The following is a 17532-nucleotide window of genomic DNA, read 5'->3' as shown; positions in this document are numbered from 1 at the left end:
CCATCAGCTTCCAAATGCCTGATGCAGCTTTTCCTTTCCCCATTATGTTTCTGGGGTGCTAAGGACTGTCAGGATGTAAGGTAAGTGCTGGTGCTCTCACCTACGTTGCTTCTGCCTGCTGTACAAGGTTGTGTGCTCTCGAACCTCCTTCTTCAAGTGGCCATCATCTCGGCTGCTGGCCATGCCCTCAGCTTTCTAATACTGCTTCAAGAGAGCACGCAACCATTCAGACAGTAGGTTCACCATTCCCTCTGTACAGCAGCACTGCTGAACTGATGATTGGTAAAGGAATATTTGGTGCAGACTGAAAGGATAAATCAAAGATAATGGCCCGGATTCACATAAATCGGCGCATATATATGACGCCGTAGCGTATCTCTTTTACGCTACGCCGACGCAACGCAGAGAGGCAAGCATGGAATTCACAAAGCAAATGCTCCCAACGTTGCGCCGGCGTAACGTAAAATCGTTGGCATAAGCCAGCCTAATTCAAAGTAGGTGGAAGTGGGCGTGATCCATTCAAATGAAGCGTGACCCAATGCAAATGGTGGGCCGAACGAACGGCGCATGCGCCGTCCCATGGACGCATCCCAGTGCGCATGCTCAGAATCACGTCGAAAATACTCCCTAAGATACGTCGAATCACTGCCTACGACGCAAACGTAACCTACGCCCAGCCCTATTCACGTACTACTACGTAAACAACGTAAAATACGACGGCTGTTCCCTGGTCCATACCTTTGCATGAGTTGCGCCTCATAGATAAGGAATAACTTTACGCCAGACGTACGACTTACGTAAACCGCGTATATTAATGTGCCGGGCGCAAGTACGTTTGTGAATTAGCGTATCTCACTCATTTGCATATTCGAATCGTAAATCAATGGGAGCACCCCTTGCTGCCAGCGTAAATATGCGCCCACGATACGACGGCGTAGGAAACTTACGTCAGTCGGATGAAGCCTATTTACAGGCGTATCTTGCTTTCAAAGTCAGGCGCATAGATACGACAGCGCATATGTTAGCTTACGCGGCATATCTCGAGATACGTCGGCGTAAGTGCTACGTGAATCCAGGCCAATACATGTAGATAGGTGCCTGCCCAGAGATTGCACCAGCTCTCTATATTATATATTCAGAATGGATGCTGTCAGGAGGGAGATTCCAGCAGACAAAATGTCTCTTCTAGACTGTTTCCTGTACATAGGTATAGGCTAAGCTTGTATTCCTGTTCATGCTCATAGAAATTGTGCATGTGCTCGCACACGCGGGCATTCTCTTATTACACACGTGCGTGCACCTGTAGCTCGCATTGTTTCCAAGCAGGCTATTTAAACTGAGCCTGTGCTATGCTCAGTGCTGTCTTGTCTACAGCATTTGCATGCATACCTGCAACTTGTTACTCTGCATCTGACTACTGTCACCGACCCTGCTTGTCTTGACTTCTCCTGAACTCTGCCTGTATTGATTCCTGCTTGCCTTTGACCACGCTTCTGCCTATGCATCTGCCCCTGATTCGTCTGCCTGTGTATGACCTGGTTCTGTCTCTACTACTGCTGGACCACCTGCTGTGTGCCTCTGCCTATGTTCCACTTGTGTCCATCCGACATTCCTGCTCTGCTGCAGTTCACCAATGGTCTTCCCCTGCTTGATCCAGAGAGTCCATCCAGTCCGGCTGCTAGCAAGACCAATAGGCACTCTAGCCACTCTGCACTCCTGCACTACCTGTCTACTCTATCAGGAGCCCTGAGTCAGAGGTGTAAGTAAGGCCTTCCTCATCATATCAGGCTCTTCCACCAAGTATGATACAGATGCTCTTTTTGTAAAGAAAAATAACTTATTTTTAATATAATAGAACAAATATATATAATGTGAATATTTTCGTACATAATGATGTTTTATGATTATAGTACAGTCAAAAGCCACATAATTCTTTCTTTTACAAAAATGTTATTGTCATACAAACCAACAAGTACAGGTATACAATAAATTGTTATAGCATACAGTATACAAAGCTAATCTGGCCCCGAAGTCCCTCTCACGCATGGGGGAAGCATGAGCCGTGATTTTATGCTATATTCAAATAAAATGCAAAATTAAAAGAGTCCTTAGGTCCAGATGGTCTAGAACCCAGGCCATGCCCGGCTATCTGTAATCCTGCAGTATGAGCGTACAATACACAACATTAGAACCTGAAGGATAGCATCCTCTAGAAGGAGTAGACAGGGTTAACTGCAAAGAAAGAGACTATAAAAGAATGGAAAGAGAGAGAAAAAAATGGAGCAGAGCAAGAAGAGAAGTAGAAGGTGAAGAGAGAGGAGAAGAAGAGGGGAGTAGGAGGTTCACGGGGTGCGCGCAGGAGAAGTCTTATAATGATCTGGCTTCAAAATTAAAACTATATTGGCTCTAGTCATAGATTGTGGTAGGGTGCCGGTCTCCTTTGCATCATTAAACACCCTCAAAAGGTGCTGGAGTATTATTTCCCCATATTGCATGTATACCTCTGCCAGGAGTCCATCATCCCCAGGGGCCTTCGAGTTAGGGAACAGACTGGTCGCCGCCTGAAACTCCCCCAGGGTCAGGGGGCGTCAAGTATCTCCCTATTGGAGGCTGACAGGACTGGCAGTTGGACCGGGTCCAAGTATGCAGCCAGGGACTTAAGCGAATACGTTTGGTTAGATTCGTAGAGTGAGGAGTAAAAACCCACCAGCTCAGACAGGATGTGATCAGGGGAGCTAGTCACCCTGCCGGCGCGAGTGCGCAGTGCCCCAATTGAAGGGGACATCTGTTGGGAATGGGCAATAGTTGCCAGCATGCGGCCAGTGTGCTTACCCTCCTCAAAAAATGCCGCTCTCTGAAAAAAACGTTTCCTCTCCGACCCCGAGGCTGTGACTAGATACAGCGAATCCTGCGCCGAGAGCCACGCCTCCCTGTTAGTCTCGGACAGGTCTGCAATAAAGGTGTCTTCTAACTTCCCAGCCATCAATTCTATCCCTTCCCTCTGAGCATTCGTCTGCCTTTTAATGGCCTGGATCTCTGTGATAAACAGGCCTCGCAGGACGGCCTTAAAGGCCTCCCAGGTCATGTTCTCCGAGACAGCATGAATACGCCAATATTCTGAAATGGAGGATTCTATATGATCATGGGAAGGGAAGAGATTTAGCCAAAAGACGTTCATCTTCCACAGGGCCTTGGGGACGGACATCTAAGGAGGCAACCAACGGAGAATGATCCGATACACTTCTCGGAGCATACGCCATCTCCGAGATGTATCGCTCAGCTGCATGCGAACAGAGACATAAATCTATCCTAGACAAAGAGGAGTAGCTCTTGGAGAAACAGGAAAACTGCTTCACGTCCGGGTTCCTAGCTCTCCACGGGTCTCTCCACCCCACCTCCTCCATGAATTTCCTCAGGGCAGTACGACACACCCCCCTCCCCCGGTGGGTGTTTGTCCAACAGAGGGTCTGTGTAACAGTTGAAGTCCCCGAAGGCGTACAATGGCACCTCCAGGAACTGCACCTGAAACTCCACCAATGCCCTCAGTACCTGGTTATTATATGGGGGTGGTATGTACACAAAAGCAAGAATACATTTTACAAAATTAAACAGCCTACATAGCAGAAACACATATGTACCATCAGCATCAACCTCAGAGCTAAGCTCCTCGTTCTCTATAGAGCAATGAATCAGCACACTCACACCCCTAGAATATGAAGTGTGAGTGGAGTGATAACCCCGGCCCACCCACCGATAGTTCAAGCAGGACTCAGAGTCAGCAGTGAGATGGGTCTCTTGCAGGGCACAAATGGCCGGCAGCCTTTTCCTCGTCAAGGTGGATACCATAGTGCGTTTCAGAGGGTCTTGCAGCCCCCTGACATTCCATGAAAATATCGTAACCGCTGGCATCAAGGGGGGTCAAACACATAACCAACAGGGGAAAAACCGCCACCCTCATACCCACCCACCTCCCTCCAAGTGGTAGAGGATGCGTTGGCAGACTGGGGTGTGAATAGGCATAGTTCGGTCAACTGAGTAGTAAAGAGAATTGGGTCTCCACTCAGCAGGTAAGAGAAAATAACTGCTCTGGAGCAGTCCATCGCATAGCAACAACTTGAATCGCACAACAGTGTGCCGACTGAACACGTGGAACTCATCCGTAGTGGACTAACCGCCTGTGCAGGCTGGGCATCCATCTGCATGGAAACCTGTCGGCGCTCCAAACTCCAGGGAGCCAACAGGCAGTCCCGGCATGTCTGGGACAACCGGTCCCACGAACCTTCAACTGGGCCATCTGGTGTGGCAACATAGTCACTGGTCAACTTCATTAGAAGCATTGGCAGCAATAGTTACATTTCCGAACTCACATTTAGTAGAGAGAATCATTGTATGTTTCCGGCAGGTTCCTCAGCCGAGGAAGAATCAAGGCAGCGCAACTAGTATACCTCAGGTGGTTCAATCTTCAAGCTCAGAAGGTCTCTGGGCCTGGCGCAGCGCACCCGCATTAGCATTCAGCCAATCCGAGGCATCAGCAGGGTGTTCAAAAAAGTAGGCTTGTCCCCTCAGTATGATTCTGAGTTTCGCCGGGTATAGCATGGCATACGGCGCCTGGAGTTTCTGCAGGCATTTTTTAATTTCAGTAAAGCGTGCCCGACTCTTCTGAACTGCAGCAGAGAAGTCTGGGTAGAACAAAACCCTTGTGCCATTAAACTGAACATTCCTCTTTTCCCTGGCCAGCCTCAGTATAATTTCTCTGTCTCTGTAGTTTAACAGCCGGGCCAGCATCGGGCGGGGGGGATTTCCAGGGGGGAGAGACCTAGTTGGCACTCTGTGAGCCCTCTCAACTGCATAAAGGTGTGTAAAAGCGTCTTTACCGAACACATCCGCCATCCATTGCTCCACAAACTGCGTGGGGTCGCGGCCCTCCACTTTTTCTGGTAGCCCCACTATACGCACATTATTGCGCCTCAGGCGGTTCTCAAAATCTTCCATCCTCATATCCACGGCCTTAGCCAGCCGTGCGGTGGATTGGGCGTATCTGATCAGCGGGGGTAATTTATCCTCTATGTAACTTATCCTGCTTTCCGCTGCAGTGGTTCTCTCCGTTATTTTCTGAATGTCTTGTCTAATCAGGCAAACCTCCTCCTCCAGGCTCCCAAAGCGTGCCTTCAGGCTGTTCACAGAGGCCGTGCATTTGTTCACAGCTTTTAGTATGGCAGCAAGCGTGGGTTGCTCTCCCCCCTCAGGTTCAGGATCATCGAGTCTTATAATGATAGTAATGCAGTGTCAAACCTAGAAGGGTGGTAGTATGTGATCTAGGGCTGCCAAACCCTAAGAAACTTGTCATGCGTGTGTAACACTACCCCTGAAGGAGCTGCTGGTTTGTTTTAGGTGGCATGTTACCTCATGGCTCTTCCGCCGGCCTAGGGGTGTATGGTGCATATAGCAGTAACGGAATGTCTATGACAGGTGTCTTTTGCTGTGCTCTTTATTACCCAGCCGGGTAAAAACATTAAAACTTGTGATGAAGAGTAGAGGTGAAGTAGAAGAAGAAATAGCAGACTCAGGCTCAACAATAGGGAAACAGTCCTGCTTCCAACAATACTTTGTATTCTTCACCAGAGTGGGCACAGCGTACCCGGACAGGCCTACTCTCACTGACCTGGCAGCCAGAGTACCGCTCGAACTTGTAGGAAAAGTCTCTGCCACAGACCCTCCTGAAATGGACTCAGGAAAAAACCTCTGCCACAGGCCCTCTCTGTGATTGCCATTACAGAGATGATCCTCCTTGATAGAATTGCATCTGGAACTCCTTCAGATACTGTTCAGGTACTGACTGAGAGGTGACCAGTCTCTCAGTGTCCGGCTACCTTGATCCCCAGTGGTTTGTCGAGACCCTATTGGATCGCCAGCCTCTAATTGGCTCACCTCAGATGGACTCCCCACCGAACAGCTATCCCGCTTTGGATCTTCAAGATTGGGAACCCAGTCGACCACTGGGCCACAGCTCAAATGTTCCGGACCAACATGGTCCCGGGAACCAGGAACTCCGCGTGGCACGCGCACCCCAGCCTGGAAGGCCATTTCGCCGGGGCGCTGTGATGCGCAGTCACCCTAAAGGTGGGTGCCGCACTCCGAAAAAGAACCTAGTCTAATGGCGTCTGCCCCATAAATACCCTCCCCCAGCATGCACAGCAAGGCTCAACCCTCCTGATTGGCTGCTGGGGAAGAGCACCCAAACCTCGACTCCACTGCTGCCACCTACTTTCCTGGGGTAGGAACTACACCCCAGTATCAATAGACAGCCCACAGCACAGCCAAGCTGAGACAGAGACCAGTTTAGACCTCCTTTAAATTTGACTAGCACCGGTACCTTTTAAGTAACCAGGTGCTACACAGAAAGGACAGCCGTTGGTATCTCGTTAACCATTAAAGCTAAGTGTGGGGGTTTTCCATGCTCTCGCAATTGTCAACCTAGTTGCTGTAAAGAGATGCTGGGCTAATTGCCTTTCTGGACGTAATAATTCCACAATGGGCTTACCAAGGAGAGCTACATAAGGGTTCCTTTTGATGTTAATCTGAAATGGATTGCGGAGGAGAGTGTATACCCTGATCCACAGTCTGCACGCCCGCGGGCATGACCACCAAATATGTGCCATAGAGCCCTCCTGGGGACATCCCCTAAAACAAAGCAGAGAATAATTTGGAATAAAGCGAGCCAATCTCGCCGGAGTGTAATACCACCTATACAGTACTTTATAGGCATTTTCCAGAATTAACACATTACGTGAGCACTTGGACAAGGTTAGTGTCATCTGCACTCACATCCTCACAATCCTCAGAGTCCAACTGTTTCCTCAGTTCTTTCTCCCATTGAAGGTGGTAAGGCCTCAATGGGGGTCTCTTTGTAGATATCACAGCCGAATATATCAGCGATATCAGGCCCGGTGAATGGGGTCTGGCTCTACAAAGGCCCTCAAAGGGGGTCAAAGTATAAGGGGTAGATTGAGACTTAATAAGACTCTGGAGAAAGTGGCAAAGTTGTAAATAGCAATAATGCTCTCGCAAGGAAATACCATGAGAGGCGTGTAAAACATCAAATGCCAAGATCCTGGTAGGCCTTAACAGAGAGTGGACATCTGTGAACCCGTTCACGGTCCACCATGAAAATTGGGAGGGATTATCACAACCTGGAGGAAATAGCGGGCAGTGTAAGAGTGGAAGATAAGGAGAGATCAACCCTGCAGAGTACTTTACCAAATCCCATATTCTCAAGGAGTGGGCCAAGCAGGGCCCAACAACCGCCGGACGGTGCACAGGGGGGAGCCAGAGCAACGAGGAGATAGGAGTAGGGTCGGTGTCAACCAGATCAAGCATAGCCCAGAGTGAAAGCTGATAAGTCTCGTGAAGGCAAGAAAGTGGGGCTATGTTAGCGGCTATATAATAGGCCCGTAAATTAGGGACCGAAAGCCCACCATTAATTCGCTTAGCATACAAAACCTGCCTGCCGATTCGAGGGCGAGACAAACCCCATATAAATTGCATAATTCTACGTTGATGTATACAGAGGACATGCGAGGGAACCTGGACAGGTAAGACACAAAAGAAATATAGGAGTTTTGGGAGATAGGACATATGAACGGCTGTTATTCTGCCGAACCAAGACAAAAGCAAATGAGACCAAGACAACAGCATATTCGTTAGTCTTTTGAACAAGGGTGGGAAGCTAGCCTGGTACAATCTGGAGTATGTAGGGGTAGGGTGGATTCCCAGATAGGGCAGCAAAGAGACACACTGGAAGGAGAACGCCGACTGTAATTCCCTTAGTAAGCCAGGAGAAAGATTAACCGATAGTGCTTTTGACTTGGAGGGATTAACCTCAAGCCCCGAAAGGGAAGCAAAGGTGTCCAACAGGGATTGTAAATTTGGTAAGGAAGTTCTGGGGGAGGTCAAGGTAAGGAGGATATCATCGGCAAACAGGCAAATAGGGACATTTTGTGGGGACAACCCGCTATCTCGATGCCTCGTATGTCTGAATGCCAGGCGTTCCAGAGCCAATACAAAAAGAAGAGGCGATAGGGGGCACCCCTGACGGGTGCCCCGCTTGATATTAAAGAGAGAAGATTCAAATCCATAGTACTTGATTTTTGCCCGAGGGGAGTCATATAAGACTGACATCCAGTGCATAAACGAAGACCCGAAGCCATAATACCGAAGAACCGACATGAGATAAGGACACAACAGAGTGTCAAAGGCCTTGTTTACGTCGAGAGACAAGAGCATGGATTCAAGCTAGCGGGTGTTGGAGTCGCAATATACACTGAATAGCATCACCAGCCTGCCTCTGAGGTATAAAACCAACTTGATCCTTTCCCATCAACCGAGGGAGAAAAGAGTTCAGGCGATTTGCCAGAATATTTGGTCAAGACTTTCATATCAATATTGATCAGGGAGATAGGCCCAAAATTAGCCCAGGAGGAATGATCGCAATCTGGTTTAGGGATCATCACATTAACTGAGTTATACATGGCCGTTAAATGCAGAGCTACCACGATGGACATTTTTCTGTAGTAAAGCGCCGTAAAGACATCTGGACCTCCGAAACTTGTATGTCCCGATCCATAAGGGAGACATGCGCCTCCATCAGGGTCGGGAGCAGAAGATCAGCAGTGTCCTGGGCGTTAAACTACTCCGGGTCTGAATACAATTTAGTGAGTCAGAATCAAAACTCCTCCAATATGCGCATGTTAGCTAGCATTGGATTCGGTTTTTTCGCCCTGGTATACCACCTCAAAAGCCACATAATTCTTTCAAAGGACAGTGTGGATTAGTTGTTATTTTTTCCCCCATCCTTCTCATAGTTGTTTGTTCAGGAATGCCTGTTTTGTTTACATTCAGGTCTTGCCAAATCTCTGTCCCACAGCCAGGCACACAACAGGCTCATTCACACTTTCTTCAAGGACCCGTCTAGGGGGTGTTGTTTTGGTGGTTTTTATTTTTGGAAAACTTGGATAGGGTTGGGGGAAGTGGTGGGATACTCCAAAGATAAAAACGATATACAACTTGAGGACTTGAGTATTCCTTTTTGAGCTGTAATGAAGTCTGGGCTTGTAACAAACAGTAGATTTAAGCTTAAGAAGTAATTAGAGCCACAATAGCAGAATTTTTTAAGTAGGAGATTATCTAGACAAAGGACACTATTAACCGACCCATAGGTGACTATAAGGCACAGAGGGGTTGCTAAAGCCCAAGGCCCCCAAGATCTCTCAGTGTCTGTACTCACAAGGCCCAAGAACAGGTAGTGGCCTCCTTCCAATCTTCTAAGCGACACCTTTCAGTGATACAGACAGATCTTTGTAAGACAGCTCCCCTCACTGAATATATACATTTACCTAGCATGCCATCAAAGCCTGCCTCTCTGGGATAGGCCTGGGCTATATCAAACTTCATGCTGCCATCTGCATATCTTCTCACCTATTATGCAAAAACTTCTCAAGTTTCCTTGATACAGAGGAAGCTATAGGCCAGACTGGAAACAGCTGAACACACTGAGCAGATTACAGCTTTACTGAATACAGTGAGCAGAATATGTTTATGCCTACCAAATAAATTTAGCCACACTGACTACAATGTAGCACTGCATTTACCTTTAAAATCAAATGAATTCTAACTTATCTAATCCCAACCTAGGAGGGTTCTACATCTAGAATAAGAAACATGTAGTATGTGTGAGAGTCTAATAAATACATTTCCTTTTGATTTAGATATGATTTTATACTTACCTCATGTCAATACTATTTTATTAGGTTTTAACTGTGTTTTCTCAGACAGAATAAAATAACAAAAACCTATAAAAAGACCTTACCTATATAAAGACTCTAAATTTAGTGTTTTTCAGCTAGGGTGTAGCCATTCTGAGCTTTGTTTATGTTATCTGAGATTGTTAGGTTTGTCCTAAGCCCAAGAACAGGGAGAGTATGTGTTGGGTTATCAATACGTATTCTGTCTGGGCTAGTCACTGAGAAGTTTATGCCAGTGAGGTGGGCCGAGGAAGAGGATCAATATTTGTAGAGAGCTTCTAAACGGGTCTTTGCTTCCCAGACTCTTCCTGATGAGGATGTGAGTGCAGAGTCCAATCCTTGCTTTCCAGGTCTTGCCTGGAGAGGATGCACATGTAGCAGGGTCTTTGCCTTAGACCTGAGCCTCAACCCAGACCTAAAGAATCCAGGCTGTCCTGTGTCAGGTCAGAATCAAGAAAATGGCTTATCCGAATCTTATTCAGAGGTGTCTGCTATTCTGAAAAATGTCCAGGAGCTTAAGGAAAGCTGCTGCTAGATGGACATTCCATGGAGATTTAAATACTCAGCGCTTTAAAATATCTGTGACTGCTCTTATGAGGCCTGAAAACCAGTCCCTATTGGGAGTCTGCTATTGCATTGTCTAAAGCCACCAACAGAGGTACATCAAGAATCCATTTACAACTGAGAGGCTGCCAATGAAGAATTAAAGCTGTTGTCAACTTTGATACTACCAGGAGGCTGCTATTCGTGAATTTTGGAAAGTGCACCAAAACCGCAGAACCGAATAGAACTCTATGGAAAGGGGCAGCTAACATGCACCAAACCCGCGGGTACACTGTGCTGCTCCTTTGGTGCGGTCTGAGTGCACTATTTTAATCTTATTGGTTCTCACAACAAACAGTATGCCGACTAAGGTGAAAACTAATAGGCTCTCATTAAATCATCTTTCTAGCGTGAATCCACAAGTTCTTTACACCCGGAGCAGGGAACACAGCACTGATAGCCTAGTAAAAATGGTGGCATTAACAGGGCAGAGCATGTACTCCCACATTAATGATATGCCTGACACTTCACCCTTCTCAGCCACTGAGAGATCATCACTAATAATACCCGACAGCCCCTCATCCTCCCTTGATCCTTCATTATCAACATGGGGGAACCTGAGACCTACCAGCAACCTACACTGGGACACCAGAGAAATCAGACCTGTTAGACTTCATTAAGACACTAAGGGTGCATTCACACCACGATTTTGTCATCCGTTTTTTACTCACGATTTTAGCTTTAAAATCGTACAAATCTGTATGGCAAAACGGATCCATTCACTGCCATTCATTAATTTAGGTCCCCAAGTGCATCCGATTTGATCCGCATACGATTTAAAATCGTATCAAAAAACGTGTCTGCCCACGATTTTTGGTCCTGATTTGAAATCGTATTACAATCGTGTCCGTTTTTTTTTTATATTGTGGTCAATGTAAATCGTACTGAATCGGATGACTGTGCGATAAATGTACCCGATTTTTTATTACTAGGGTTGAGGGAACCCGAACGGAGGTCCCCGCAAATTCAATAACCAGACCCTTTAGGTCTGGTATGGATATTCAGGGGAACCCCGCCGTCAATTTAAAACAAAAATGACGTGCGGTTCCCGGTAAATATCCATAACCAGACCCTTCAGGTCTGGTATGGATATTCAGGGGAACCCCGCCGTCAATTTAAAACAAAAATGACGTGCGGTTCCCGGTAAATATCCATAACCAGACCCATTATCCGAGCACGTTGACCTGGCCGGCCGCAGAAAAGAGGGGGGGACAGAGTGCGGCCCCCCCTCTCTCCTGAACCGCACCAGGCCACATGCCCTCAACATGGGGAGGATGTCCCCATGTTGATGGGGACAAGGGTCTCATCCCCACAACCCTTGCCCGGTGGTTGTGGGGGTATGCGGGCGGGAGGTTTATCAGAATCTGGAAGACCCCTTTAACAAAGGGGACCCCCAGATCCTGACCCCCCCCCTGTGTGAAATGGTAATGGGGTACACTGTACCTCTACCATTTCACGAAGGAAGTAAAAAGTATTGTAAAAAAACACACTGACACAAAAGAATAAAGTCCTTTATTAAAAAAAAAAAAAAAAAAAATCCAGCGCTGAAAAATCCACTCGTTCCCGGCTTCCAGCGTTGTCCTGATCCTGCGATGGGTGCGGGTGATCTCCCGCAATGAGAAGATCCAGCGTCGGGTGATCTCCGCTCCGGCGATGTGAAGATCCATCCATCCGGCGCAGCAGCATCCCGGACCTCCTCTCACCGATGGGCACAGCCCAGCGAATGAGCGGCTGAAGCGGTGACATTTCTTATATAGAGGAGGCAGAGCCACCCGTCACGTGACCCTGCCCCCTCTGACGTACCTCTGCTACGTCACTGGGGAAGACCATGAAGAGGAAAGGTCTTTCCTCTTCATGGTCTTCCCCAGTGACGTAGCAGAGGTACGTCAGAGGGGGCAGGGTCACGTGACGGGTGGCTCTGCCTCCTCTATATAAGAAATGTCACCGCTTCAGCCGCTCATTCGCTGGGCTGTGCCCAGCGGTGAGAGGAGGTCCGGGATGTTGCTGCGCCGGATGAATGGATCTTCACATCGCCGGAGCGGAGATCACCCGACGCTGGATCTTCTCATCGCGGGAGATCACCCGCACCCGTCGCAGGATCAGGACAACGCTGGAAGCCGGGAACGAGTGGATTTTTCAGCGCTGGATTTTTTTTTTTTTTTTTTTTTTAATAAAGGACTTTATTCTTTTGTGTCAGTGTGTTTTTTTACAATACTTTTTACTTCCTTCGTGAAATGGTAGAGGTACAGTGTACCCCATTACCATTTCACACAGGGGGGGGGGGTCAGGATCTGGGGGTCCCCTTTGTTAAAGGGGTCTTCCAGATTCTGATAAACCTCCCGCCCGCATACCCCCACAACCACCGGGCAAGGGTTGTGGAGATGAGACCCTTGTCCCCATCAACATGGGGACATCCTCCCCATGTTGAGGGCATGTGGCCTGGTGCGGTTCAGGAGAGAGGGGGGGCCGCACTCTGTCCCCCCCTCTTTTCTGCGGCCGGCCAGGTCAACATGCTCGGATAATGGGTCTGGTTATGGATATTTACCGGGAACCGCACGTCATTTTTGTTTTAAATTGACGGCGGGGTTCCCCTGAATATCCATACCAGACCTGAAGGGTCTGGTTATGGATATTTACCGGGAACCGCACGTCATTTTTGTTTTAAATTGACGGCGGGGTTCCCCTGAATATCCATACCAGACCTGAAGGGTCTGGTTATGGATATTTACCGGGAACCGCACGTCATTTTTGTTTTAAATTGACGGCGGGGTTCCCCTGAATATCCATAACTTCAAAAATCTTCTTTTTCCCAGACATTATTTAAAATCAGGATCTGATTTTTTAGTGAAAATTTTGACATACGATTACATACGATTTTGTCACATACGATTCCATCCGATTTAACGGTCCGTTTATCGGATGGTAAAATCGTGGTGTGAACCTAGCCTAACCAAAAATAACATAAATTATCAGCATCACACAGTACAAATCTGACACCTTTCATAAACAATGGTTCTATTGGACAGTACCTGCATCTCTAGGAAATGTGTGATCAGCAGATGGAGGGAGAGCAGTTAGGAGAGGCCTCCAACCACCCAACTGGTTCTAAGCCGTTCCTCATCCCTCCCATCTCTTTTTTTTTTTAAATGTCCTCATTCTTACTCCTTGCCCCTTCTTCCAATCTACTTTACCCTCCCCAACCCTAATCTGTCAACTTTGAAGAATACACATTCACAAGAAGTAAACATCCACTTTATTTCTTGATTTAAATGAATCATGTCGTATTATTTGCTATTGTCAAGAATCCATGTAGACCACTGATTTCCTGGTAAATACCCACTTTCCTATTTTTGAAGAATAAAAAATAAAGATTCTACAAAAAAATTGCATTATTGAAATATGATATTTGGAGTTTCTATCGGGTGCTAGACTTTCAGCTGCTGTCCCAATACAAAGAAAGGTAAAAGTGAAATTGGTAGTATTTAATTGGGTAATTATTACTAATGAAAATCTTCTATTTTTAAAATAAATAGATTTATTCAATAAATCTTTGCAAAGAGTAATGAATGTGCAAATTGCAATAAACAGCTATGGACAAAATCAAAAACGATTTTTTTTTTTTAGAGATATTTTTTTATTGTTTTTTAAAGTGGAAGTATGGGCAAAATCAAAAATTACATGAGATGAAGTCTGTAACTAGTATTAACACAGTAGTTTTTGTTTTTCCATAACATAGCTTTTTTATCTGTTGATTCTGCCTGTAGATCCATGATATTTTCACTGTCTGATACAGGGTGACAGAGCTGTTTGTTCTGCAGTGAAATGGCACCCGATGGACAACATAGTTTTAAATGGACTTTGCATAAAAGACCAGCAAATTTAAAGTGTAACCTCAGCTAACAGAAGCAAATTAAAGTACCGTAGTTCTAAAGGCTGAAGTATTTTTACCTTTATGCAATCTATGCATAAGAGTATAAAACTTCTGTGTGCCCCCCTCAGTGCCCCAATCCTTACCTGAGCCCCCTCTAATCCAGCAATGTTTAATATAGCCTCGGCTGTATGGGGACTCACACTCCCCATTGGCTGACACAGCAGTGGAAAACCATTGGCTCCCACTGCTGCCAATCACAGCCAGTGAGCAGATGAGGAGGGAGCAGGGGGTAGGGCCGAACCATGGCTTAATGTGTCTTATGGATGCAAAGAGCAGCGGCTCGGGAGCGAGCATACAGTGGTGCCCCCAGGGCAAGAAGATTTCTCTGAGGGCACTGCTCGAGGGGGAGGAGTGCTGGCGGGGGACCCCAAAAGAATAGGACAAGAGCTGCTCTGTGCAAAACCACTGCACAGAGCAGGTAAGTATAACAGGTTTGCCTGGTGGAAGTCAGGAGTGAAAGTGCCGCCTCACCGCTTGAGTAGAGTGTACGCTGTTAGCTATGAGTTCCATCGGGACCGGGTATGATCTCTCAGCATCCACGTTTTCTCCGGATGGCAGAGTGTTTCAGGTTGAGTATGCAGCTAAAGCAGTGGAAAATAGTAGCACAGCCATTGGCATCCGATGCAAAGACGGAGTTGTGTTTGGAGTAGAGAAGCTTGTCCTTTCCAAGCTTTATGAAGAAGGTTCTAATAAGCGTATTTTTAATGTGGATCGGCATGTTGGAATGGCTGTAGCTGGACTCCTGGCTGATGCACGTTCCTTGGCAGACATTGCTAGAGAGGAGGCCTCCAACTTTAGGTCCAACTACGGTTATGATATTCAATTAAAGCATCTCGCAGACAGAGTGGCCATGTATGTACATGCATATACACTGTACAGTGCTGTCAGACCTTTTGGCTGCAGTTTCATGTTGGGATCATACAATGAAGACGATGGATCTCAGTTGTACATGGTTGACCCTTCAGGTATATCCTACGGTTACTGGGGATGTTCTGTTGGTAAAGCCAAACAAGCAGCCAAGACAGAGATTGAGAAGCTTCAGATGAAGGACATGACATGTCGGGAAGTGGTGAAAGAAGTTGCAAAAATAATCTACATCGTCCATGATGAAGTAAAAGATAAAGCTTTTGAACTGGAACTGAGCTGGGTTGGAAAAGTTACCAATGGAAGACATGAAGTTGTACCGAAAGACATCAGAGAAGAAGCTGAAAAATATGCAAAGGAATCTTTAGAAGAAGAAGACGACTCTGATGATGACAACATGTAACTTTATTTTTGATTATGTCAAATTTATTTCCAATTGCTGTTTTTATATGTATGTATGGACCTGAATAAATTGTGTGGCAACTGGCAATAAAACCACTGTTTACACACAAAAAAAAAAAAAAAAGTATAACAGGTTTGTTATTACAAAAAAAAAAATAAAGCTTTAATATCACTTTAACCACTTCACGTTTGAATGACAATTGCTCTGTCATGCAACACTTTACCCTTTTTCTTTTGGTAGCATTTAATCACCAGTGTTTTTTTTTTTCTAAATTAATGAAAAAATCTGAATCTGGTGCAGCTGTGCATGGTAGCCAAACAGCTTCTAACTTCAGCTTGTTCAATTAAGCTTTGACAAAAAAAAAAACTGAAAGCTGATTTCTATGCAGAACTGCATGAGATTTTGCACTCTCCAGTTTTAGTAAATCCCTCCCACTGTGCCCTATCAGATCGGCTCTTCTTTCCTCACACAGTGTCTCTGTGTGAGGAAAGAAGGGGCGATAACTGGCAAATCTGTTTACATGTGACCAACTGTGATTGGAAACAGCTGATAACATGGTAAAGGGCCACTGTGTTTGGCCCTTTACCCTGATCTGTGATCAGCTGTGTTCAAAGCATATAGCCGTCACAGAGTGCACCCGATATGCACTTGGGAGGACATCCATGGAGTAGGGATGAGCTTCAAGTTCGAGTCGAACTTTTGCTGCAAATTCTAAAAGCCACGAAACACCCTGTAAAAGTCTATTGGAGAATTTTAAAGTGCTAATTTTAAAGGCTAATATGCAAGTTATTGTCCTAAAAAGTGTTTGGGGAACTGGGTCCTGCCCCAGGGGACATGTATCAATGCAAAAAAAGATTTAAAAACTGCCGTTTTCTCGAAAGCAGTGATTTTAATAATGCTTAAAGTGAAACAATAAAAGTGAAATATTCCTTTAAATGTCATACCTAGGGGGGGGGGTGTATAGTATGCCTGTGAAGTAGCACTTGTTTCCCGTGCTTAGAACTGTCCCTGCACAAAGTGTCATTTCTGAAGGAAAAAAAGTCATTTAAAATCACTCGCGGCTATAATGAATTGTCGGCTCCCGGCAATTCAGAGAAAATTCATTGATAAAAAAATTTAAAAAGCGTGGGGTCCCCCAAAATTCAAATACCAGGCCCTTTAGGTCTGGTATGGATATTAAGGGGAACCCCGCGTCAAATAACAAGAAAATTAAATGGGGTACCCCCAAATATCCATTCCAGACCCTTCAGGTCTGTTGTGGATTTTAAGGGGAACTCCACCCCAAATTTAAAAAAAAAATGGCGTGGAGGTCCCCCCAAAAATCCACACCAGACCCCTTATCTGAGCATGCAACCTGGCAGGCCGCAGGAAAAGAGGGGGGGATGAGAGCGTGTCCCCCTCCTGAACCATGCCAGGCCACATGCCCACAACATTGGGAGGATGCTTTGGGGGTCTGTGACCCCTCAAAGAACCATGTCCCCATGTTGATGGGGTCAAGGGTCTCATCCCCACAACCCTTGCCCGGTGGTTGTGGGGGTCTGCGGGCGGGGGGCTTATCGGAATCTGCAAGACCCCCCTATGTGAATTGGTAATGGGGTACATTTTACCTCTACCATTTCACTAAGAAAGTGTAAAGAATTGTAAAAAAATAATACACACCATGGAGAAAGTCCTTTATTAAAGAAAAAAAATCCAGCGGTGGTAATCCACTCTCTGTCTCCGCTCCAATGCTGTCAGTATCCTGCGACGGGTGATCTCCTCTCCGCCGGGGTCCAGCGATGAGAAGATCTCTTCATCCAGGTCTGGGATCCAGGGCACGCATCGCCTGTCTCCTCCAGAGACAGCCCGGCGAATGACACGTCTTCAGCCAGTGACAGTTCTTATGTAGGTGAGGGCGGGGCCATCTGTCACATGACCCTGCCCCCTCTGAT

The 17532-nt window shown here is 46.4% G+C and overlaps 1 protein-coding gene across 1 annotated transcript; it reads left to right on the top strand.

The window, feature by feature from the left end:
• The first annotated feature begins 14768 nt into the window (after positions 1–14768).
• LOC120914235 (proteasome subunit alpha type-3-like) lies at positions 14769–15707 on the top strand. The gene has a single exon (XM_040324855.1). The coding sequence runs from the start codon at positions 14834–14836 to the stop codon at positions 15599–15601; it is 768 nt and encodes a 255-aa protein (XP_040180789.1). The 5' UTR covers positions 14769–14833; the 3' UTR covers positions 15602–15707.
• The last annotated feature ends 1825 nt before the right edge of the window (positions 15708–17532 follow it).

This window comes from Rana temporaria, chromosome 9 (assembly GCF_905171775.1).
Source record: "Rana temporaria chromosome 9, aRanTem1.1, whole genome shotgun sequence".
Lineage (NCBI taxonomy): Eukaryota > Metazoa > Chordata > Amphibia > Anura > Ranidae > Rana > Rana temporaria.
The sequence above is the reverse complement of the archived record's forward strand: the minus strand, read 5'-3'. Positions and strand labels throughout refer to the sequence as shown.